General features: G+C 44.6%; 1 protein-coding gene across 5 annotated transcripts; it reads right to left on the reverse strand.

Annotated features, from left to right (window-relative positions):
* Positions 1-142: 142 nt before the first annotated feature.
* LOC105017377 (SRSF protein kinase 2) lies at positions 143-26,231 on the reverse strand. Of its 5 annotated transcripts, none has more exons than XM_013138386.4 (15): positions 26,131-26,231; positions 17,291-17,697; positions 17,085-17,193; positions 16,895-16,982; positions 16,440-16,527; positions 16,229-16,335; positions 15,921-16,086; positions 14,086-14,111; positions 13,886-13,942; positions 4,429-4,798; positions 1,832-1,926; positions 1,561-1,668; positions 1,370-1,439; positions 1,192-1,284; positions 143-830 (listed from the first exon to the last, which is right to left on the reverse strand). In XM_013138386.4, the coding sequence occupies exons 2-15, from the start codon at positions 17,577-17,579 to the stop codon at positions 646-648; spliced, it is 1,851 nt and encodes a 616-aa protein (XP_012993840.2). In that variant the 5' UTR covers positions 17,580-17,697; positions 26,131-26,231; the 3' UTR covers positions 143-645. The 5 variants fall into 5 exon arrangements, with proteins under 5 accessions (XP_012993840.2, XP_012993838.2, XP_034143339.1 ...); XM_013138384.4 differs by having other exon boundaries at positions 1,829-1,926; XM_034287448.1 differs by lacking the exon at positions 26,131-26,231 and adding an exon at positions 23,392-23,542 and having other exon boundaries at positions 1,829-1,926.
* Positions 26,232-26,454: the final 223 nt, after the last annotated feature.

A 26,454-nucleotide genomic window follows, 5' to 3' on the forward strand; every position in this document is an offset into this window, starting at 1 on the left:
TGTTTCCTTCCTTTCTTAAATCCCGCCTCTTTTTTTTATTAAAAACTTTACCTGGTAGGTAGAGCTCTAACAAATAGCAAATTACATCCGTCCATTGAGATAAATGGGTTCATTTTCAAATGAGCAAGTTAGATCCTATCCTATACTACACGTGTAAGCTCATGTACGTTCCCAACAAACTATACACAATTAGGGAACACCTGATAATAGTCGGTAAATATATGTTAAACGTTTCCTTAACTGTATAACCTAATTAAGGATACTATTACCTATATTTAATTAACTAAAATAGTCTGAGGGTTTATGCATTTAAAGTACAGACAATAGTCTACCAGGCTACAAGTATAATGTCTATGAGGAGATCCAGGGTTGTTTCAGACACTGGGCAATGGTTTAATATCTAATTGGAGATCCAGGGATGTTTCAGACACTGGGCAACTGTTTAATGTCTATGAGGAGATCCAGGGATGTTTCAGACACTGGGCAATGGTTTAATGTCTATGAGGAGATCCAGGGATGTTTCAGACACTGGGCAACTGTTTAATGTCTATGAGGAGATCCAGAGATGTTTCAGACACTGGGCAATGGTTTAATGTCTATGAGGAGATCCAGGGATGTTTCAGACACTGGGCAATGGTTTAATGTCTATGAGGAGATCCAGGGATGTTTCAGACACTGGGCAGCGGTTGCTCTCCTCTCTGGGAGGGGCTCTAGCATGGTGAGTAGAAAAGCACTAAATTGGGCTGCCTGCTCCCGCGACCACTCATACTTGTCCAGCAGGATCTCACACAAACTCCATGGTTTTAGCCTGGAGATGTGCCGCAGCTGCCCTGAGATTAAACAGAAGGGAAGGCACTACATTAGTGCACCAAGGACTGACTGAATAGGATATGTAAAGGCCATTTGATATTTTGAGTAAAAATTAAACTTTTCACCAAAATATGAATTAAAATGATCTTATCAATTCTCTAATTTTACTACTTATGTACAATAAAAAAATGCCGTTTAATTTGACAAAACTGACACTCAAAATAAAGTTCTGTATGGTGCCCGTTTTATGGTGGGATAAATTTGTACAAAAAAATAAAACTGACCATTTGTAAATCTGTAAAATAAATTTTTTTATATTTTGTACATGACTGTTGGCTGGCCAACCCTATGTATGTAACAATTCACTGTAAACAGATATACCTTTGTGATTGAAATATTTCCGGGAGTTTCTCCCTGAGAGGGCAAACTGTGACGGTAGAGGTCCCAGCAACTCAATTATGTGAGCGATGTGATCTGATGGGAAACATAGCATTTAATACAATGTAGAACAATCGCCAGGAAAAACACAAGGTTGGGAGGAGAACGGATAATGCTTTACCTTCATCTCGGGAGAAGTTGTCCCCTGAATGTGGTTCAAACAGATACTCTCCAGTAGCCAGTTCAAAGGCCTGAATAGAAACGTAGGACTATTTAGTATCGGGCATTATTGATTGTCCCCATCTTCCACAGTCCCCATCATCCTCAGTCCCCATTACCACTGGAGTAAATGTGGTGTTCCCTGGGTCTCACCATGCAGGCTGTGCTCCAGATGTCTGCAGGAGTTCCATAGTCAGCCCCAATCAGAACCTCCACAGATCGATACTGGCAGGTCTGGATGTCCTCGGTGAAGTGTTTTTGCTGGAGTGAAACAGAGATGAAGGCTTACCCATATATACAATCTGCTATTTCTTGATCCTTTAAAATGTCTCAAGCACATACTGTAGGCAGGTATGTCCAATCTTTTGACCAGTACTGTATATTTACTCAAAGTACTGTATGTAGTCAGACAGTCACTCACTACCCAGCAGGCATTGCCCAGATCTGCAATCTTGATCTTGATTTTATCAGCGTTCTGTGGCTTCAGAAGATTCACCAGCAGATCTGTTTCCCTTAAGCCTGAAAGAAAATATAAATGAGGTACCATATTATGTTACTGAATAATGAGATTCTATACAGTATTCTAAAACCCCTTAATGATGAAAAATAATTTGTGTCCTGTGACGTCGCCCGGCATGGCGCAGCCGGGGCCCCACCCTGGAGCCAGGCCCGTGGGTTGGGGCTCGTTCGCGAGCGCCTGGTGGCCGGGCCTTTCCCCATGGGGCCCGGCCGGGCCCAGCCCGAACGAGCGACATGGGGCCGCCCTCCCGTGGGCTCACCACCCACAGGAGGGACCATAAGGGGCCGGTGCATAGAGGATCGGGCGGCAGTCGAAGGCGGGGGCCTAGACAACCCGATCCCTGGACACGGAAACTAGCTCTAGGGACGTGGAACGTCACCTCGCTGGCGGGGAAGGAGCCTGAGATCGTGCGTGAGGTTGAGAGGTTCCGACTAGAGGTAGTCGGGATCACCTCTACGCACGGCTTGGGCTCTGGAACCACACTCCTTGAGAGAGGATGGACTCTTCACCACTCTGGAGTTGCCCATGGTGAGAGGCGGCGGGCTGGTGTGGGTTTGCTTATAGCTCCCCAGCTCTGCCGCCATGTGTTGGAGTTTACCCCGGTGAACGAGAGGGTCGTTTCCCTGCGCCTACGGGTTGGGGATAGGTCTCTCACTGTTGTTTGTGCCTACGGGCCGAACGGCAGTGCAGAGTACCCGACCTTCTTGGAGTCTCTGGGAGGGGTGCTGGAAAGTGCTCCGACTGGGGACTCTATCGTTCTACTGGGGGACTTCAAAGCCCACGTGGGCAACGACAGTGACACCTGGAGGGGCGTGATTGGGAGGAACGGCCCCCCTGATCTGAACCCGAGCGGTGTTCAGTTCTTGGACTTCTGTGCTAGTCACAGTTTGTCCATAACGAACACCATGTTCAAGCATAAGGGTGTCCATCAGTGCACGTGGCACCAGGACACCCTAGGCCGCAGGTCGATGATCGACTTTGTTGTCGTTTCATCTGACCTGTGGCCGTATGTCTTGGACACTCGGGTGAAGAGAGGGGCGGAGCTGTCAACTGATCACCACCTGGTGGTGAGTTGGATCCGATGGCGGGGGAGGAAGCTGGACAGACTCGGCAGGCCCAAGCGTACTGTAAGGGTCTGCTGGGAACGTCTGGCCGAGTCTCCTGTCAGAGAGATCTTTAACTCCCACCTCCGGCAGAGCTTCGACTGGATCCCGAGGGAGGCTGGAGATATTGAGTTCGAGTGGACCATGTTCTCCACCGCCATTGTCGAAGCGGCCGCTCGGAGCTGTGGCCGTAAGGTCTCCGGTGCCTGTCGAGGCGCCAATCCCCGAACCCGGTGGTGGACACCGGAAGTAAGGGATGCCGTCAAGCTGAAGAAGGAGTCCTATCAGGCCTGGTTGGCTTGTGGGACTCCTGAGGCAGCTGACGGGTACCGACAGGCCAAGCGGACTGCAGCCCGGGTGGTTGTGGAGGCAAAAACTCGGGCCTGGGAGGAGTTCGGTGAGGCCATGGAGAAGGACTATCGGCTACAGCCGCTGCTCCTCCACATCGAGAGGGGTCAGCTGAGGTGGCTTGGGCATCTGTTTCGGATGCCTCCGGAACGCCTTCCTGGGAAGGTGTTCCGGTCCCGTCCCACCGGGAGGAGACCCCGGGGAAGACCTAGGACACGCTGGAGGGACTATGTCTCCCGGCTGGCCTGGGAACGCCTCGGTGTCCCCCCGGAAGAGCTAGAGGAAGTGTCTGGGGAGAGGGAAGTCTGGGCATCCCTGCTTAGACTGCTGCCCCCGCGACCCGGCCCCGGATAAGCGGAAGAAGATGATGATGATGATGATGATGATGATGATATACAGTATTGCAAATCACTAAATAGGACGACTAGACAGGTATTTTGAAATGTGCCTCTGGAAAAGTTTAATACATCAGTCCACACATACAATATCAACGAAAGAGTCTTGGAGCTACCACTTCTTCCATTTCACAATGATGGAGCCCACTCTACTCCTGGGAACTTTTAAGGCTTCAGCTATTTTTTTATAACCTCCACCAGATCTATGCTTCAACAATTCTATCTCCACGTAGATTTCCTTGGACTTGGCTTGGTTTCTGCTCTGACATGCACTGCCTAGTGTGGATGCTTAAATGGACGTGTGTGCCTTTCTACAAATGTACAATCAAATGAATTTGTTGGACTCTAACTGAAGACATCACAAGGATGATTAAAAGACACAGGATGCATCTGAATTCAATTTGGAGTGTTATGGTAAAGTATATAAATACTTATGTACATGAGATATTTCTGTTTGAAAATTTTTCATAATGGGGCATTGTGAGTAAATTGATGGAAAACAATATTTTTAAGCAATAATAAATTAAGTCTATTACACAACAAGATGTGGAGAAAACAAAGGGCACTGAATATTTTCCAAAGGCACCATTCACTACATGGAAATATGCTGTGACAATCTACTGTACTATTCAGCCGGCTCCGGAACAAAACTCACCATGTGACGATGATGAAGGCTGGCTGTCTTTCTGGGCTGAGTTATGTAACACTACAGATTGTCTAGGGCAGAGAGACACTGTAGTCAAACAGGCTGCATCCTCCATTGGTGACAATGCTGACTCCTTGCTGTCAGAGCCTGGGGCTTCTTCATGCAGCAGGGTCCGTCTCCATGCTGTATGCACAGGACCTGAAGGCTGAGGGAAGGAGGAAGTAGGGGTGCTGCATGTGGTGATGTCATTACGGAATGAAATATGAAGTTTCTCCCTCTTCTGATTCTCAACTAAAGTGTCCTCGTCCTGCTGCGGGTGTTGATGTTTCTTCTCCTTCCTCGATAACCTGGCCTTTGGCATCCTGGACACCTTCCCGGTCTATGGGAATAGTAACAGGAATTTATTGGCTAAACATATTTTAGCACACATGTCGTTGATGCAGAAGGTTGCTGTATGCAAATGTATTCAAGTTATTTTAAATTTCAACAGGAAATTTGGCACATTTCCTGTATGAGAATAGTAAATTCCTTTTTCATGCACTACAATTACTTTTCATGAGTAAAACATTGAATCACGGCAAACAATTTCACTAGAACTGCAAATGTGTATTTAAACTAAATGGATCCTCAAACACAATGTAAGTAGTCCTTTAGATATTGCATCTTCTTCTTCAGAAATGCAGTTAATATGCAGGTTAATGATAATACAAATATAAAATAACACACAGAGAAGGAAAATATAAGGTTAGCTGTTAGACTAAGTCTTAGGTCCTATTTGTGTTGAGATGTTAAAACGAGGAGCAGAACCAGAATGCTCCACCCTCTCTTTTAACGAGTTAGGGGATATATGAGAATGTGGTCAGATGAAGCCGATGCTAAATCACAGGACTATTTTCAGAACACAGATTGGATAAAGTTCATGGATTTATCTGTTCAAATGGAGCACAGCAATCACTGGCTTCATTATCAAATGCACTGACAATGTCGCCCCCACTTGACCATTCCTGCATTTCCAAATCAGAAGCCTTATGCCCATAGTGTAAATTCTATACAGGCTAGACAGGGCTAGGAATCAACATCCATTTTCAGTCAATTCAGTCCAGGGTTGGAAGCTATGCTATGCTATGCTTTGCTAGTCAACAACCCAGTGCTGATACTCCCTGTCAAAATGTACAGATTTTTATATTATATTATATTTAGGGTACACTGGGAAATTTATGCTGAAACCTTGTGCTGAGGCTTGTGTCGTTTCCAGAGAATGATGTCCTCTATGACAAACGAGGCCTCAGTTTCCAGCACCTTGTTGAATCTATGTCATGAAGCACTGGCGTAGCTATTGGGTGGGGGCCCATGCTTGGCCTCTATGATAAATATTTTATTTATTGTATGTAGTATTGTTCTATGTGGCTGTCTTAGTCAGACATTGGCTGTGAGGTTGTTCTACGCCTGGATCGGCTTCACATGTGTATATACCACACCAAAATTGTTTGATCTGATGTGGGGGTGAGTGTAAAGACAGCTTGCACGCCGGCCCAGTGTCACCATTGCTACGCCAGTGTCATAAAGAATTAAGGCTGTTCTGAAGGCAAAAGGGTGTCCAACCTGGTATTAGCAAGGTGTACCTAATGATGTGGCCGGTGACTATATATGCACATAGCTGCTATAAGAATAATGGTGTAATAATTCTACTTCGTACATTCACTCACCTAAAGGATTATTAGGAACACCATACTAATACTGTGTTTGACCCCCTTTTGCCTTTAGAACTGCCTTAATTCTACATGGCATTGATTCAACAAGGTGCTGAAAGCATTCTTTAGAAATGTTGGCCCATATTGATAGGATAGCATCTTGCAGTTGATGGAGATTTGTGGGATGCACATCCAGGGCACGAAGCTCCCGTTCCACCACATCCCAAAGATGCTCTATTGGGTTGAGATCTGGTGACTGTGGGGGTCATTTCAGTACAGTGAACTCGTTGTCATGTTCAAGAAACCAATTTGAAATGATTCGAGCTTTGTGACATGGTGCATTATCCTGCTGGAAGTAGCCATCAGAGGATGGGTACATTTGTAGTGGAGATGAGATGGTACGCGGTGGGGTCTTCTGCTGTTGTAGCCCATCCGCCTCAAGGTTATGCGTGTTGTGGCTTCACAAATGCTTTGCTGCATACCTCGGTTATAACGAGTGGTTATTTCAGTCAAAGTTGCTCTTCTATCAGCTTGAATCAGTCGGCACATTCTCCTCTGACCTCTAGCATCAACAAGGCATTTTCGCCCACAGGACTGCCGCATACTGGATGTTTTTCCCTTTTCACACCATTCTTTGTAAACCCTAGAAATGGTTGTGCGTGAAAATCCCAGTAACTGAGCAGATTGTGAAATACTCAGAGCGGCCCGTCTGGCAACAACAACCATGCCACACTCAAAATTGCTTAAATCACCTTTCTTTCCCATTCTGACATTCAGTTTGGAGTTCAGGAGATTGTCTTGCCACACCCCTAAATGCATTGAAGCAACTGCCATGTGATTGGTTGATTAGATAATTGCATTAATGAGAAATTGAACAGGTGTTCCTAATAATCCTTTAGGTGAGTGTAGATCTGGACTCATTGCTGGCGACTTCAGAACTCTCCAGCGCTTTGTTGCCATCCATTTCTGTGTGCTTTTTGAAGTATGTTTTGGGTCATTGTCCTGCTGGAAGACCCACAATCTCGGACGCAAACCCAGTTTTTTGACACTGGGCCCTACATTGCGACCCAAAATCCTCCACCATATTTGACTGTAGGTACTGTGTTCCTTTCTTTGTAGGCTTCATTCCGTTTTCGGTAAACAGTAGAATGATGTGCTTTACCAAAAAGCTCTATCTTGGTCTCATCTGTCCTCAAGACGTTTTCCCAGAAGGATTTTGGCTTACTCAAGTACATTTTGGCAAACTGTAGTCTTGCTTTTTTATGTCTCTGTGTCAGCAGTGGGGTCCTCCTGGTTCTCCTGCCATAGTGTTTCATTTCATTCAAATGTCGACGGATAGTTCGTGCTGACACTGATGCACCCTGAGCCTGCAGGACAGCTTGAATTTCTTTGGAACTTGTTTGGGGCTGCTTATCCACCATCAGGACTATCCTGCGTTGCAACCTTTCCTCAATTTTTCTCTTCCGTCCACGTCCAGGGAGATTAGCTACAGTGCCATGGGTTGCAAACTTCTTGATAATGCTGCACACTGTGGACAAAGGAAGAGATCTAGATCTCTGGAGATGGAGATTGTTGATGTTTTTCCACAATTTTGGTTCTCAGGTCCTCAGACAGTTCTCTTCTCCTCTTTCTGTTGTCCATGCTTAGTGTGGTACACACAGACACACAATGCACAGACTAAGTCAACTTCTCTCCTTTTTATCTGCTTTCAGGTGTGATTTTTATATTGCCCACACCTGTTACTTGCCCCAGGTGATTTTAAAGGAGCATCACATGCTTGAAACAATCTTATTTATCAACAATTTTGAAAGGGTGCCAAGAATTTTGTCCAGCCCATTTTTGGGGTTTTGTGTGGAATTATGTCCAATTAGCTTTTTTTCCTTCTTTTTTTTGTTTTGTTCCAATACACACAAAGGGAATACACATGTGTATAGCAAAACATGTGTTAATGCAATACTTTTCTGTGAGAAATACTTGATTTTCTGGAATAATTTCAACGGTGCCAACACTTTTGGCCATGACTGTATATGTCATGTCCTCCCTTCCCTGAGGTGCTCTGTCTTGGGTTGCTCCAGGTTGTCAGGGCAACGCATTAAGGGGTGTGGCGTCACTCTTTTGAATAGAGCCGGTACCAGCTGTTCCCTATCCCCAATCACACACCTGTTCCCGCTTGACTCATCACCGGCTGTATATCTGAGGAGCCCTGACGAACCGTCCCTGCCGGATCGTTGATCCACATCCGTATGTGTCACGGCTCACAACCAAATCCCTGAGATACTTGCGTGTCGATCCTGCTAATTCTGTTTCCCTGTGTTTGTAGGAATCTCCTGACTACCTTTACCAGCCCGTGTATCGACCTCCTGCCTGTCCAAGACTGCTCTGCCTACTCCCTGTCTGTACCTCCGCCGCCAGCCCGTGTACCGAACCTCTGCTTGCCCACGACAACCCTCATATTAAATTGATTTTCACCGCACTCATCCAGTCTGCGTTTGGGTTCCTTTCAGATCTGACAGAACGATCCGGCCATCATGAACCCAGCGGATCTGGATGCCGTCCGTCAGGCTGTGTCGATGCAGGGCACCCTATTAGGACACCACAGCACCTCGCTTCAGGAGATAATGACTGGCCTGCAAAGCCTGTCTACCAGCGTGGCGGCTATCCAGGAGCGACTCAATGCATCCGCCGAGCCTCCGGCCCCTGCTTCAGCACCCGCACCAGAACCCCCGGCGCCAGCACCTGCTCCATGCCCTGATAGGGAACCATGGGTTCCCACGCCCGAAAGATATGACGGAGACATGGGGCTCTGTCGTTCCTTTCTGTTGCAATGCGGCCTCGTATTCGATCAACAACCCCGCACCTACCCCACGGAGAAGTCCAGGATCGCCTTTGTGATAGGCCTACTCCGAGGCGACGCGCTGAAATGGGCGTCAGCCATCTGGGAACGACAGAGTCCGTACACCCAGACCTACAGCGACTTCACAAGCGAGATGAGGAAAGTGTTCGACCACCCAGTCCGTGGCAGGGATGCCTCCAAACGGCTGTACTCGCTCCATCAGGGGGTCCGCAGCGTGGCGGAGTATGCAGTTGAATTCTGTACGCTGGCTGAGGAAAGCGGATGGAATGGAGAAGCACTGCAAGCTGGGTTCTACAACGGCCTCAGTGAACAACTTAAGGACGAACTCCTCTCATATATCGAGACCATGGGATTGGATGACACTATTTCCCTGGCCATGCGGGTGGACAATCGGATCAGGGAACGGAGGAGAGAAAGAAAGCGGGGCGGCCGTCCCCTGCAACCACTCTCCAGACACCCCGAAGAGGAGAGGCGTAACGGCCCACCAGCAGTTCCGGGCATGGAGAGGGAGGCGACGCCGGCGGAACCCGAACCGATGCAGTTGGGGCGCTACCACATAGACAAGGAAGAACAACAGCGACGGAGGGACCGCAACAGCTGTCTGTACTGCGGTCGTTTGGGTCATTACCTCGCCTCCTGTCCCCAGCGGCCGTCAAACCGACGGGCTCGCTAGACATAGGAGGCGTCCTAGCGAGCCACACGAACAACGACCTCCCAGGCCACAAACCACGCACACTCTTCCACGCAACCCTTACCGTCGGTGGCCACACGTGCCAATACCAGGCCCTGATTGATTCCGGTGCTGACGACAGCTTCATCGACGCCACATTGGTGGAACAGCTGGGGCTATCGACTGTCCGTTTGGAGGAGGTCATTGACGCAACCACCTTGGATGGCCGGTTATTGGCACGGGTTACGCACAGGACCAGGCCCGTGCGTCTCCGTTTATCCGGCAACCATCTTGAGGACATCGGGTTCCTTGTCATCCACTCCCCCCGGATCCCCTTGATCCTGGGGCACACCTGGTTAGTACGCCACAACCCAACCATCGATTGGAGGGCAGGAAAGGTGACCGCCTGGGGCACGGCGTGTTACTCCGAATGCCTCCGGTCGGCTTGTCCCCCGTCAAAGCGCCCGCCGGGGAAAGATGCACAGCCCCCAGATCTGTCCCGAGTTCCCGCAGAGTACCACGATTTGAGCGAAGTATTCAGCAAACAACAGGCTCTCTCTCTTCCTCCTCACCGACCCTATGACTGCGCAATTGAACTACTGCCCGGCGTCACCTACCCTCGAGGCCGTCTGTACAGCATTTCCAAGGCTGAAAGGGAGGCGCAGGAAAAATACATCCGGGAATCCCTGGAAGCCGGGCTCATCCGTCCCTCCTCATCCCCCCTGGGCGCAGGGTTCTTTTTCGTAGGCAAGAAGGATGGAGGCCTTAGGCCTTGCATTGACTACAGAGGGCTGAATAACATCACCGTGAGGAACAAATACCCCTTGCCCCTGATGAACACTGCCTTCGACCTGCTCCAGGAGTCAGCAGTCTTCACCAAATTGGACCTGCGTAACGCCTACCATTTGGTCAGGATCAGGGAGGGGGATGAATGGTTGACGGGATTCAACACCCCCCTTGGCCACTTTGAATATTTGGTTATGCCCTTCGGATTGACCAACGCGCCTGCAGTGTTCCAATGCCTGGTTAACGACATGCTGGGGGACATGCTGGGGCGTTTTGTGTTCGTCTACCTGGACGACATCCTGATATTCTCCAAAACACCTGCCGAACACGTCCAGCACGTCCGGCAGGTCCTCCAGCGACTCCTGGAGAATAAGCTTTTCTGTAAGGCAGAGAAGTGCGAATTCCATGCCCGCACCGTCACCTTTCTGGGATACGTTGTGTCAAAGGGACAGGTGAGGATGGATAAAACAAAAGTTGATGCTGTGCTGGAGTGGCCAAGACCTGAGACCAGGAAACAACTGCAGCGATTCTTGGGGTTTGCCAACTTTTACCGACGTTTCATCCGGAACTACAGTCGTGTGGCTGCCCCCCTAACCGCTCTCACCTCCAGCGCCAGGTCCTTCGTCTGGACCCCTGAGGCCGAACTAGCATTTCGGGATCTCAAGAACCGGTTCACCACGGCACCCGTGCTGTCCCAACCTGACCCGTCCCGGCAATTCGTGGTGGAGGTAGACGCATCGGACGTGGGGGCGGGGGCTGTCCTATCCCAACGAACAGCCGAGGACGGTAAGCTTCACCCTTGTGCATTTTTGTCTCGTCGGCTTTCCCCCGCAGAAGCTAATTACGACGTGGGCAATCGGGAGCTGCTCGCCGTTAAGCTTGCCTTGGAGGAATGGCGGCATTGGTTGGAGGGGGCGGAGCATCCGTTTGTGGTATGGACGGACCACAAAAACCTGGAATACGTGAGAACGGCAAAACGCCTCAATTCCCGTCAGGCCAGGTGGGCTTTGTTCTTTGAACGTTTTAATTTCACGCTGTCCTACAGGCCCGGCTCCCGGAATGTGAAGCCTGATGCTCTGTCTCGCGCATTCACTGAGGAAAGGGAGGATGCCGACACTCCGGTCGACACCATTGTGCCCGAGGGACGCGTAATCGGGGCAGTGCTTTGGAAGGTGGAGGAGGATGTGCTAGCTGCTCTTCGGACCGACCCGGGTCCGGGCAGCGGTCCTCCTGACCGCCTCTTTGTCCCTGACGCCGTACGCCCGACGGTGCTGCAAGCCACGTTACGTTGTCTGGTCTGGAATATGCCCACAACACTCTCCCTACGGCCGCCACAGGTATGTCCCCCTTCCAGTGTCTCTATGGCTATCAGCCGCCTCTGTTTCCCTCCCATGAGAAGGACCTGGCCGTTCCATCCGTCCAGCATCACATACGCCGCTGCCACCGGACCTGGCATAGGGCCCGGGCGGCACTTCTCCGTGCGGCGGGTCAGTACCAACGGCATGCCAACCGCCACCGCATCCCAGCACCCGCCTACGCCGTGGGTGATAAGGTATGGCTCTCGACCAAGAACCTGCCACTGAAGACCGACTCCAAGAAGTTGTCGCCCAGATACATCGGCCCCTTTGTGGTTGGTAAGATCATCAACCCCGCAGTGGTTCGGCTCAAGTTGCCTCGGTCCCTCAGGGTCCATCCTGCGTTTCACGTGTCCTGCTTGAAGCCGGTCCTCCTCAGTCCTCTGCTGCCTCCTCCTCCTCGTCCGCCCCCCCCTCGGTGGGTCGATGGGGGTCCTGTCTACACGGTGCGCCGGATCCTGGAGGCCCGCCGGCGGGGGCGGGGCTTCCAGTACCTTGTTGATTGGGAGGGGTACGGGCCGGAGGAGCGGTGTTGGTTGCCTCGGCGCCAGATCCTGGACCCCGGGTTGCTGCGCGCCTTTTACCTGCGCCATCCTGGTGCGCCGGGTGGTCCGCCCGGGGCGCGTCCGTCGGCGGGGGGTACTGTCATGTCCTCCCTTCCCTGAGGTGCTCTGTCTTGGGTTGCTCCAGGTTGTCAGGGCAACGCATTAAGGGGCGTGGCGTCACTCTTTTGAATAGAGCCGGTACCAGCTGTTCCCTATCCCCAATCACACACCTGTTCCCGCTTGACTCATCACCGGCTGTATATCTGAGGAGCCCTGACGAACCGTCCCTGCCGGATCGTTGATCCACATCCGAATCTCCTGACAACCTTTACCAGCCCGTGTATCGACCTCCTGCCTGTCCAAGACTACTCTGCCTACTCCCTGTCTGTACCTCTGCCGCCAGCCCGTGTACCGAACCTCTGCTTGACCACGACTACTCTGCTTACTCCCTGTCTGTACCTCAGCCGCCAGCCCGTGTACCGAACCTCTGCTTGCCCACGACAACCCTCATATTAAATTGATTTTCACCGCACTCATCCAGTCTGCGTTTGGGTTCCTTTCAGATCTGACAGTATATTGTATTGGAATGTACTTGCCAATACCCACCCCTGTTATCTAGCTAGGTACTATCTAACTACCTACCCCCTGTTAATAACATTTACGTCAATTTATATGAAACCTAGCTTTAGGCTACTATAGTCTGACATTACAGTACTTTTCCATATTGCCAAAACATTTACAAGAAACGCGTTGTGCTTCATGTACAATACTGCATGAGAAAACGCAGAAGACATCGCATAACAATAAAGGGACTAGGATGTGGACCTGAAGACAGAAATTGCTGAATGTCTAAATACGACGTCAGTTAGTATTTTTGATGATTGCATTGCAAGTTAATAGTCTATATGATTAGCTGATGCTAACCATGGAGTCTTGAAGTTTAGCATGATATTCTGTGGCACAGTATTCCAATGTCTCAGTCAAAAGGCAGTATCCATTTTAGGAACAAATTTGCCATTACGACTCATTGGTTTCTTCAATGTTCTATGGGCAACTCTGAATTTGTGAAGAGTGCTTCAAATGCTACTTCTATAGTATCAAATAACCGATCCTAAGTGTGATTACTATTGGTGCACATGGTCAGTGTTGAGACTTGATATATGAATGATGTTTCCACTTGGCCATGTGAAGATACTAGTGAAAAGGAAAAAACATACATGCCATGTTGTTTGGAGCTTTGGGCATGAGTTGCTGTCCTATTGAAAAAAAATTGCAATCTGGCTAGTAACAGCTTAATACTGAAACCCGCTAAATGGTGCTTGCAGCTTAAATTATTCCTTGTTATTGTCACTGAGAAAAGCACTGTGTTAGAATGTTAGATTTGTTAATGGCTGAATGCAATCTGCCCTTTCAAAATTTGAAGACCTGCAAAATAACTATTAATAACATTATTAATTAAACAAATTATAAAACATAGCACTTTAGATCAACAGATCAATTCTTTCATCCAGAAGGACCAAGATGCAGTAAGTCAGCACACACTCACAATGCCAAGGTCATCTTACCCAAACCCCCAGAGTCTGGAAAGCCACAGTCAACTTCCCTAACAGGTTTGACATAATCTAATACCCAAGTTGTGATAGGAGAGATAGAATTGAGAGAATTGACAGATGAGTTATTAAATATGTTTACCCAGTTTTTATTAGCAATTGTTACTTTTGCTTTGAGAGAATGGGTCAACAATACAGTTGATTGTGATAGCTACCTGCTTTTCCCTCAGACTGGTGTTTCCTGGTGTCAGCAGTAGAGGAAGAGAATAGCAGAGCACAATAGAGAAGGAAATAAAATCATAAAGAAATTCAAAAACACTCAAAGATACATACTATTGTATAAACATCTACTGTTAATATTCAGCGCTGTTACTGCATCTTTTCCATTTCTATTTACCTCCATCTATAAACCAGATCAGTGACTGTAAGTGAACTTTGACGGTGATATACTGTGGATATAAAAAGTCTACACACCCGTTAAAATGCCAGGTTCTTGTGATGGAAAAGAATGAGACAACGATAAATCATGTCAGAACTTTTTCCACTTTTAACGTGACCTATAATGTGAACAATTCAATTGAAGAACAAACTGAAATCTTTGAGGGGGAAAAATGAAAAATAAAAACCTTACAATAACCTGGTTGCATAAGTGTGCACAACCTCTTATAACTGGGGATGTGGCTGTGTTCAGAATTAACCAATCATATTCAAACTCATGTTAAATAGAAGTCATTACACACCTGCCATCATTTAAAGTGACTGATTAATCACAGATTAAGTTCAACTTCTCTAGTAGGATTTTCCTGACAAATTGCATTACAGAGCAAAAGTTGCATCACAGAGCAAAAGCCATGGTCGGCAGAGAGCTTCCAAAGCATCAGAGGGATCTCATTGTTGAAAGAAATCAGTCAGGAGAAGTGTATAAAAGAATTTCCAAAGCATTAGATATACCATGGAACTCAGTGAAGACAGTCATCATCAAGTGGAGAAAATATGGCACAACAGAGACATTACCAAGAACTGGACATCCCTCCAAAATTGATGAAAAGACGAGAAGAAAACTCCTCAGGGAGGCTTCCAAGAGGCCTACAGCAACATTAAAGTAACTGCAGGAATTTCTGGCAAGTACTGGCTGTGTGCTCGTATTCTTCATATGAATGGGCTATGGGGTAGGGTGGCAAGACAGAAGCCTTTGCTTACAAAGAAAAACATCCAAGCCCGGCTGAAGTTTGCAGAAACAAAAGGTTGAACTTTTTGGCCATAATTCTAAAAGGTATGTTTAGCGCAAAACCAACACTGCACATCACCCAAAGAACACCATACCCACAGTGAAGCATGGTGGTAGCAGCATCATGCTTTGGGGCTGTTTTTCTTTAGCTGGAACCGGGGCCTTAGTCAGGGTGGAGGGAATTATGAACAGTTCCAAATACCAGGCAGTTTTGGCACAAAATCTTGAGATGTCCGTTTGAAAGCTGAAGATGAAGTTCACCTTTCTGCATGACAATGACCCAAAGCACACATTCAAATCCACAAATGCATGGCTTCACCAGAAAAAGATTAAAGTTTTGGAATGGCCCAGCCAGAGCCCAGACCTGAATCCAATTGAACATCTGTGGGGTGATCTGAAGAGGGCTGTGCACAAGAGATTGTCCTTGCAATCTGACAGATTTGGAGCACTTTTGCAAAGAAGAGTGGGCAAATATTGCCACGTAAAGATGTGCCAAGCTAATAGACTCATGCCCAAAAAGACTGAGTGCTGTAATAAAAACAAAAGGTGCTTCAACAAAGTATTAGTTTAAGGGTGTGCACACTTTTGCAACCAGGTTATTGTGAGTTGAAAATGTTTTCCCCTCAAAGATTTCAGTTTGTTTTTCAACTGAATTGTTCACGTTATGGGTCACATTAAAGGTGGAAAAAGTTCTGACATGATTTATCTTTGTCTCATTCTTTTACATCACAAGAACCTGGCATTTTAACAGGGGTGTGTAGACTTTTTATGTCCACTGTATACCTAATGACAGTTTAACATGGAATAGAGATAAATCCTTACCTGAAGAGCTTGTGGGAGCGGGTGCCACTGGCAGCTCCCATAACTTGGTGTTGGCTGCTAGCTCCTGGATGTAATCATCATCCACTCTCAAGAGGATGTTCTCTGGCTTGATGTCTGTGTGGATAATCTTGCATTTAGTGTGCAAGTAATCTAAGCCCTGGAGAACCTGTGATATGAGACGACAGGGGTGATATACTGGCTACATGACATCAGGGACTACACAAAAGGAGATCATCTGTTCAAAGAAAGTTGCATTGGATAATACAATTGCAGGGAGAAGATCTGGGGATGACAAGGGATGACAGCACCTGTGTGAGGATGCTCCTAACGCAGGGCAGGGGGAGGCCTGTGTAGTTGGACTTGATTATCCACTTCAGCAGCTGATGACCTAGCACTTCCAGGACCATGCATACATCTGAAACGTCCATGAGTCAAGGAGAAACTGGGTTCTCTCAAATGTGAAATTTAACATTTGAGGCGTGACAAAAAGGAGGCATGGGAGGCTTTTTGAAAGGATACGCTCTCCATTGATTCCAGAGACTTTGAAGTCTTCGATGAGCTGCACAACTGTGTCTCGTTTAGGGTCAGATGGATCACTGTCCCGTACCTAAAAGCAATAGACAAGCAGTTCATACATCGGGAGTAAACATGACTTTAAAGCAGTGTTTTTCAACCCAGCTTCTCGAGGCACACCACCCTGCATGTTTGAGATCTCTCTCTGCCCAAACATACCTGATGTAGCTCGTCAAGGACTTGATAATGAGCTGATCATTTGAATCAGGTGTGATAGAGTAGGGAGAGATCTAAAACATGCAGGGCGGTGTGCCTCGAGGAGCTGGGTTGAAAAACACTGCTTTAAATGATTACCATTGCGCGGTGAATAATATGAACAGTATCTAATATCATTGTCTATGGTTGAGTTAATATAGTGAAAAAGACCTAAAAAGCAGAGAATGAAATGTGGTCATACTAACACATTTCAGAAGCTTAATCTCATCTAAAGCCGTCTCTGTGAAGGTTGGGGCGCTTTTTACCACTTTCAGTGCCACAAATCGCCTCTTCCTGCAGATAGAAACAAGCAATGAGAATGACTTGCTTCAGCTTTCGCAATCACAACATGAAACCGGATGTCAAAAACGGTTTAGGTATAACTATCATGCTTACTCCATGTCCCAGCCTAACCACACAGTGGAGAAATGTCCCCAGCCGAGCTTCTTAACCACCTGGTAACGGTCAATGAATATTTCTCCAATTTCCACCGGATAGTACCCACCTACAATAAACAGGGGAACTTATTTCAATCAACAACAAACTGTTTGAGGACTTCACATTGTACTGTTATTTGGTGATATTACATGCTGGTGAAATACCTATGCAGTAATCAGATGGATTCTCCTGTTCCTCATCATCTGATCCCAAAATCTCAGGTGAAGGGGCTGGACTGGCAGCATGAGGTTGTTTGATGGAATGCGGTTGTTTAGGGATAATGGATTTGGGGGTGGGGAGTGGTTTCGGTGCAGTGTGTGGTTGGGGTGTAAGGAGTGGTTTGGGGGTGAGAGGTGGTTCAGGGACATTGGATGGGGTGCCGTTAACAGCAGGTATGCTGATAGACAGTGCTGATATAGCGGAAGCATACCTAGATGAAGGTGTATTGGACATTGTGACCACAATGAACACAAAATAGAAAAGAAAGAGGGCGCCTTATAGCGGAGAGAGCACAAGCAATGCAGGGGCAGGACTGAAGAGAACAGAGATGAAGATGGTACACACAGAAAGCCTACAGCAAACAGAAAAACAGACAGACACTTAATTCAACACTTTTACACTTAAATTTGACCTTACAGGAATTCAAATAATATCCATTACCATTTCAAATCTGTGATTTTCCATTAGAAAATATTTATCACAGTTTCCTTCATTCAGGTGAGGAAATATTATAAACGTGACAAAAATCACCTAACTGTAAATTAGTTGGGAAAAAGGTTTTCTTAAATGACTGAAATGTCAAAAGTATATACATTTGTTTACTTTGTTAAGATTTCGTATTACTCGGTTAACAATTATAACAGTAATAACAGTAATAAAACAGTAATAATAGTATATACATTTCTTTACTTTTTTTAACATTGACATTCAATGTTTAAAACCTACAACCATTTATTCCTCAGAGTTAGGCAGATTTTGTGTCTTGCAAAACAACATGATTCTTTGTCTCTCTGATATTCAAGCTAATGTGATAGATTTCTAACAAACAAATTAGCCCATGCCATGATTAGAAGGTGGAAAAGACACATCAAAACTCTTTTACAGGCCTAAAACTATAAAAGTGAATTCAGTCCAATAGCATCAACGAGGTTAATCAGACAAAACAAAACGGCCAGTGCTCAGTCATGGTCAATGGTATTGGTGCCCTTGCACCCCCTTAAAATAACTAAGTTAGTCTCTTAATATAAGTTGAAGTTGACCAAAGTATTTGGTCAAAACAATTCTTCATCTCACTGTTAATATTACTGAACCTATTTGACTTTGCACTCTGAAATGCCTCCTCCCGATTTCATGATATCATAAATACATTCAAGGCAGCAGTGCCAGAGGCAGCAATTCAATCCCAAAACACCACTCCATCTCTGGCTGTGGGGAAGGTGTTCATTTCATTGAAGGTGTAATTTTTTCTGTAAACATAAATACGTTTTGCTTTACCAAAAAGCTTTAATTTTGTTCTGTTTTCTTCTGTCTGTTCACATGAGATTTTCCCAAAAAGATAATAAGCATGTTCAAGCGTGTTTTGGGAAATTGCAGTCTGCTCTCTCTCAGCAGTGGGTCTCCTAACGTGCAACCCCTTTTCACTGAGTTGGTGATGGATGGTGCAAGTAGAAACTATCGCACCTTTTATCTGAAGGTCACCTTGAATTTATGTAATGGTTGACTTGATTGAGGCACTTTTTCAACCATTCAAAACAGCCTTCACTGCAATCTTTCATTCGTTTTTCTTGCAGCCATGTCAAGAAAAGTTGGCTGCGGTAGCATGGGTCTTAAACTTCTTGATAACATTCGTCTTGAATTAAACTTCTTGATAACAGGAAGTTATAAACAGGTCATTAGGATTTCTTTGTGGAATAAGCTAAGATTTAGTAGATTATTCAAATTTGTTTTGAAAGAAATACATATGTGGATACAAAAATATTTATCAATTTTATCAGTATTCTAGAAGAAATAGTAAATTATTTAAATAAAGTGCCAATACTTTTGGCCTTGACTGAACAAACATATTATACACATTTGACCATTAGATTTATTGTGGCAGCAGTTAAAATAAACAGCAGAAACCATAAAAGGCAAAAATGGGAAAATCATAAAGTGATTAATTTATTAATTTATTTACAAACAAGCCTATTCACAGTCTAAATGTTGAACATCTTAATTGTTCTAGAACAGGATTTGCAAAGAGACACCATTTAATTTGACCCCAAGGTCGCTCATTTAAATGATGCCTTTTTTATTAAAACAAAGTTATTTCTCTGAGCCACAATGCAAAATGATGCAAAATTGGCCTATATTTGAGGTGTCATAATACAGATATTCAGTTCTTAATTGTTTACTGTTTAATTGTTTACTGAGCAACAAATGGGTAGCAAGAAGCGCCTGCGTCTTACATTTTATTGTTTTGGTTCAGCCCTTTGGGACAAAAGGTAACATTGAGATTACCATGCATAAATTACAGAAGCAATCTTATTTGTAAACAGCAACGTTTTAATTGCAAACAAGTCATTGTTTGACACTGACACAGAAAATGTATATTTCTGTGTCAATTCTTAATTAAAAACACACAGGGAATAAGGGAGTTGACAAACACCAACACATACAGTGGGGAGAACAAGTATTTGATACACTGCCAATTTTGCAGGTTTTCCTACTTAAAAAGCATGTAGAGGTCTGTAATTTTTATCATAGGTACACCTCAACTGCCAGAGACGGAATCTAAAACAGAAATCCAGAAAGTCACATTGTATGCTTTTTAAATGATTAATTACCATTTTATTGCATGACATAAGTATTTGATCACCTACCAACCAGTAAGAATTCCGGCTCTCACAGACTTGTTAGTTTGTCTTTAAGAAGCCCTCCTGTTCTCCACTCATTACCTGTATTAACTGCACCTGTTTGAACTTGTTACCTGTATAAAAGACACCTGTCCACACACTCAGTCAAACAGACTCCAACCTCTCCACAATGGCCAAGACCAGAGAGTCGTGTAAGGACATCAGGGATAAAATTGTAGACCTGCACAAGGCTGGGATGGGCTACAGGACAATAGGCAAGCAGCTTGGTGAGAAGGCAACAACTGTTGGCGCAATTATTAGAAAATGGAAGAAGTTCAAGATGACGGTCAATCTCCCTCAGTCTGGGGCTCCATACAAGATCTCACCTCGTGGGGCATCAATGATCATGAGGAAGGTGAGGGATCAGCCCAGAACTACACGGCAGGACCTGGTCAATGACCTGAAGAGAGCTGGGACCACAGTCTCAAAGAAAACCATTAGTAACACACAATGCTGTCATGGATTAAAATCCTGCAGCACACGCAAGGTCCCCCTGCTCAAGCCAGCGCATGTCCAGGCTCGTCTGAAGTTGGCCAATGACCATCTGGATGATCCAGAGGAGGAATGGGAGAAGGTCCTGTGGTCTGATAAGACAAAAATAGAGCTTTTTGGTCTAAACTCCACTTGCTGTGTTTGGAGGAAGAAGAAGGTTGAGTACAACCCCAAGAACAACATCCCAACCGTGAAGCATGGAGGTGGAAACATCATTCTTTGGGGATGCTTTTCTGCAAAGGGGACAGGACGACTGCACCATATTGGGGGGAGCATGGATGGGGCCATGTACCGTGAGATCTTGGCCAACAACCTCCTTCCCTCAGTAAGAGCATTGAAGATGGGTCGTGGCTGGGTCTTCCAGCATGACAACGACCCGAAACACACAGCCAGGGCAACTAAGGAGTGGCTCCGTAAGAAGCATCTTAAGTTCCTGGAGTGGCCTAGCCAGTCTCCAGACCTGAACCCAATAGAAAATCTTTGGAGGGAGCTGAGAGTGTGTATTGCCCAGCGACAGCCCCGAAACCTGAAGGATCTGGAGAAGGTCTGTATGGAGGAGTGTACGTATGATCTCTGTAATTGCAAACAAAGGTTTCTGTACCAAATATTAAGTTCTGCTTTTCTGATGTATCAAATACTTATGTCATGCAATGAAATGCAAATACATTTCTTAAAAATCATACAATTAGATTTTCTGGATTTGTGTTTTAGATTCCGTCACTCACAGCTGAAGAGCACCTATGATAAAAATGACAGACTTCTACATGCTTTGTAAGTGGGAAAACCTGCAAAATTGGCAGTGTATCAAATACTTATTTTCCCCACTGTATGCACATTTAAATAGCATATATACCCTGCACGAGTGACACCTATTCATTCAAAGGTATTTCTTTAGATTTATAATTTTCCACACTGTAGAATAATAGTAAAGACATTAAAACTATGAAATAACTCATATGGAATTATGTAGTAACCAAAAAAGTGTGAAACAAATCAAAATACATTTACATTTTTGATTCTTCAAAGTAGCCATCTTTTGCCTTAATGACAGCTTTGCACAGGCTTGGCTTTCTTTCAACCAGCTTGAGGGCAGTCACCTGCAATGCATTTCAAATAACAGATGGGCCTTGTAAATATATGAAATATATTTCCTTCTTAATGGTTTAGGGTGGGTAGATAGAAGACCATCAATATTTCTGTACTGTAGTAGTCCATATTATGGCAAAATCAAATCAAATAAGCAAAGAGAAGTCTGTCATTATTTTAAGACTTGAAGGTCTGTCTAAATGGAACATTTCAAGAACTTTGAAAGTGTCTTCCAGTGCATTTGCAGAAACCATCCAGTGCTATAATAAAACTAGTTCTCATGAATATCTCCACTGGAATGAAACACCCTGAGTTACCTTAGATGCAGAGGGTAAGTTCATTGGAGTTATCAGCCTCAGATTGCAGCCCAAATAAATGCTTCAAAGAGTTCAAGTAACAGACTCATCAACTCTTAAGAGGAGACTGCATGAATAAGGCTAATTACTGCAAAGAAACCACTATTGAAGGAAACCAATGAGAAGAGACTGGCCAGGAAACACGAGAAATGGACATTAGACCAGTGGGAATCTGTCTTTGAAAGACTGCACTGTCATTGTAAGACCCAGAGTGGGTGAAATAATGATTTCTGCATGTGTGGTCCCCCATTTGAAGCATGGAGAAGGAGGTGTGATTGTGTGGGGGTGCTTTGCTGTTGACACTGTCAGTGATATATTTAGAATTCAAGACACACTCAACCAGCATGCCTTCCACAGCTTTCTGCAGTGATACGCTGTCCCATTTGGTTTGCACTTAGTGGGACTGTCATTTGTTTTTCAACAGGGCAATGACCCAAAAGCCACGTGTGTGTAACCCAGGCTGTGTAAGGGCTATTTGACCAAGAAGGAGAGTGATGGTGTTGCATCAGATGATCTAGCCTCCACAATTAACCTACATCAACCCAGTTAAGATGGCTTGGGATAAGTTGGACAACAGAGTGTAGGAATTGCAGGCAACAGGTGGTCAGCATATAGACTGTTGGAAAAGCATTCCATGTGATTACTTCATGAAGCTGGTTTAGAGAATGCCACGAGTGTGCTACACTGTCATCAAAGCAACTTTGAAGAATCTAAAATATAAATGTATTTTGATTTGTTTAACCAGTTTTTCTTTTCCTTTAAATAAAAATATGTGCCAAACTTTAGACTCTACTCTCTATATAATTACATATAAATTCTGGATGGCCAATTATTAGCTTAGAAAATAATTGGTGCGAGGTCAAACCATGTTGCCTACCTCTGTAAACTGTCTGCAATGACATTTTAAAGGGTCCAGTGAATGTTCAAGCCAGTTTATTTTTAGCTGGTTTTCGATGAATGGCATGTCAACGTAAATAGCTCTTCAAAGATGGTTGTAAGCATGTAATAATGACAGAAATAAATCTGGCTCAGTAAAGTCATTTGCAAACACAAGCAGCTTGTTGATTCATAAGCAAGTACAGTAGCTTGAAAAAAAAAGACTGGTGAATATGTGAGCAATTCAGAAGTAAAGTCCAGCAAACTACTAGGTAAATTTTTTTCTAATGAAAAAAAAAAGAAATATGATAATGTGTACGGATTTTCAATGTATTAACTAGCTTAGCTAAAGTTAGCCTTACTTCAGCCAGTTGTTTTTGAAAGTTTATTTGAAGCACCTGCTATCGATACTACTTCATGTTAAGCGTTTTTGTTCGCGTTCTGTTTCAGATTTAGCTGTTTAACACCTCTTCAATGAAACGTAATTTCCATTCTGTGACATATTCTGATGATAGCGTGCAAGTTACACCCGTCATTTTTCTAATTCGTTGTCATATTTACCTTATAATGAAAAAATATCTAAATCGTTGCTCTCCTCCGCCGAGAGTTAGGGGCCGTCTTAAAACTGCAACGCACGCATGTGCATTTATAAGTAGCTGTTGATATACATCTCTGGAAAAAATTAAGAGACCAGTGCACCTTTTTCTTTCCTTTAGAAAAAGTCGAAAAGGAAGGTTTTGAGACCACTGCAAATTTAAGAGACCACTGCAAATTCAACGCTTTTGTTCCTCACTCAAAACTTTCCTTTTAAACTTTTTTTCAATGAATGCATTAGAGCAGTGGTTCCCAAAATTTTTCAGTTACTGTACCACTGACAGAATTTTGCTCTGAGTACCCCTGAAGTACCCCTCATGTTAATTTCACTTGTATGCCTGTGCTGTCATGACTGTTTTCAAGTACCCCCTGTGGAGAGGCCAAGTATCCCCAGGGGCCCTAGTACCTGGTTGGGAACCACTGCATTAGAGGTCTTGAAGATATCCAAAATTCGATTAACAGACATCCAAGCCTTTATCCAGCTAGGTCGGATATAACGTTATGTACTTGACCGTCCTATTCCGAGTCGGATAAAGAATGGTGGCAATTAATCTAGGATTGGTGGGACAATATGTGAGACAAAATGATATTATAAGAAGAAAATATCCTTATAATAACAATAAATATCATATCATTCCCATTTGCTACGCTTTGCAGATAATTCAAGACAGGTTAATTGAGCTTTCATCTCTCTTGTCTGCATATGTTGTCTGGTTTGTGCTTCTGCATTTTCTGAAGTTGTTATTTTTCACAGTCCAATTTTAGCCTATTTCATAACGACTTTAACAGAGATATGTGATCAGTTATATTAGTTACGTGACTTGATGTTTAGGAGTGTTGTAAAGGAATTGAAAAGACATTTACAATCGCAATGGATAGTATAAAAAAACTTTCTGTGTGTGAGATGACAAAAAAGTACTTTAAGAAGCTCTGCAGCTGTGGGAGTTGATGTAGTTATTCTACACTACAGTAAGACATCCCACATGTGCTTTTATAGACCGACATTTGTGCAAAGGCCAGATAACACATGCTCAAGTAATAGCCTATTTAAGAAACAAATGAAATTGCACAAATTAGATGAAGCCAGAGAGCGCATTTTGGAGAGAGTGCGTGTTCTTACATCACAGACAACTTGTCTCAACGTTTAGATTAGAGATTCTGAAAAAAGGAAATTGTATAGCATAGGTCAGTGGCGTCGTTAGCCCTGGGCGTCCGGGGCTATGGCCCCGGATCTTTTATGAATAGCCCCGGATCTCAAATGGAACAAAAATAACAATAATAAAAAATAGCCCCTGATCTATTCATCTATAATTCCGATCGCGAATTATGACAATGTAGACGTGTAGGCCACTAGCGTGTACATCGAATTTTTCCGCGTGTACATTCAAAACCCTGTACTTTCTGTCCCGGGCGGGAGGGTGGGATAAGCCCCGAATGTATTGTGATCCTAGTGACGCGTCTGGCATAGGTCATATTTGATTGGCCAAACTATAATAAAAGAAAGTGAAAAGTTAATGTTCGCTACTATACAAGTTAATACAACTTGAAGGGCCTGCATGGGAATGTTTGTCCTTATGGCACATTTGGACCCATTAAATATATCTGACACAATTTAGAACATATTAACCCTCATATCTGGCATATTTTCGAATGGCCTACTTCGAATTTTACAAAAACTGATGGATCTTGTGTTGGAAAGGAACTCTACGCACACCACAGCTGGGTTGTCTCTAAAGCTCTGCAGGCTGGGCGCTAGTGATTTGCAGTTTGTGAACCACAACGGAGCATTGTCCCAGCAGAGTGGTAGTCTTTTAAAAAGGAGAATGTTGACACATTGCACATTTATTAATACATCTGCTAATTGGAACATAGCTCAAAGACAAGGACAACCGTGACTACATATAAAACAACTTGTTTAAAGCAAACTTTATAACATGGAGGCTCTGCAAAATGAAACAAAACGTAACTACATTTATTTTTTAGATCTCTGTCGCCCTTCAACACACGTTCTGGCGTCATAATGTATGAATGAAGCCCATTCCCGCGCTGGTTGTGGCCAATAACAGGGCCCTCTGAAAGTATTCAGACCCCTTCACTTTATCCAAAAACATATGTAATCATATTTAGTAAAACATATATATATAAATATCAATCAATTACAAATGAAGTCTCTACACCACAAAATGTAGAGAAGGCGAAGAGGTCTGAATACTTACGAAGGCAATGTATCTGAAAAAAATCGTCTAACGCTATACTTACTGAGGGTCGTTGATTTTAGAAACGTTTCTGAACTTATTTCCATGCGACGCGATTGGGTAAATTTACGTTTTCCAGTAAACACTAGATTTCTACTTTTACGACGGTACCTGAACAGTGAATACAATCAGCCACTGAAATGAGACAATTTCTGAAAACGGAACGGAATAGTGAAACCAAGGTGTGACTGTTTCGTTTGCTGATTCCGAAGATTTCATTTATATCCCCCTGGCGCACTTGTTTGTAGACGTATTCACGTTCAAAGCTCTTACCTTTAAAATAGGGCAAACTGTAGTGTCATTCCCTACACCGACAGGTTTGAAACATAACTCAGCAACAGTCGTCAGTTTCGTGCAGTTGTTACCATGTGACATATTAAGTACAATTAGTTCTAAACTTAATTACACACAGTTACTGTAGAACGATATGTTTGGGCGTGTACATATTTACCCTAATACAAAAACTGAGTCCAACGATTTCACACCCGCGGAGTTCTTCCCCGTCAATGTTTGCTCGGCGTGTGCCTGTCCATTATGTACCGCACACGTTCTGCAAAAGGCGTGCAATGCAGGCTGGACAGTAGCCCCGGCCTACGAGCTGTGTGGCTATGAGTTTAAGTAGGGCAGGCTATCAGTACATGTTTTAAATATAGAGTTAAAAGCAAGGAAACCCACTAAGTAGAATAAGGCAATGAGCAATGACCTGACGCGATATACTAAGCAATGATACAATGTAGGCACATCACTCACAGCCATTGTATTGTAAATACATAAA

This window comes from Esox lucius, chromosome 17, assembly GCF_011004845.1.
Source record: "Esox lucius isolate fEsoLuc1 chromosome 17, fEsoLuc1.pri, whole genome shotgun sequence".
NCBI lineage: Eukaryota > Metazoa > Chordata > Actinopteri > Esociformes > Esocidae > Esox > Esox lucius.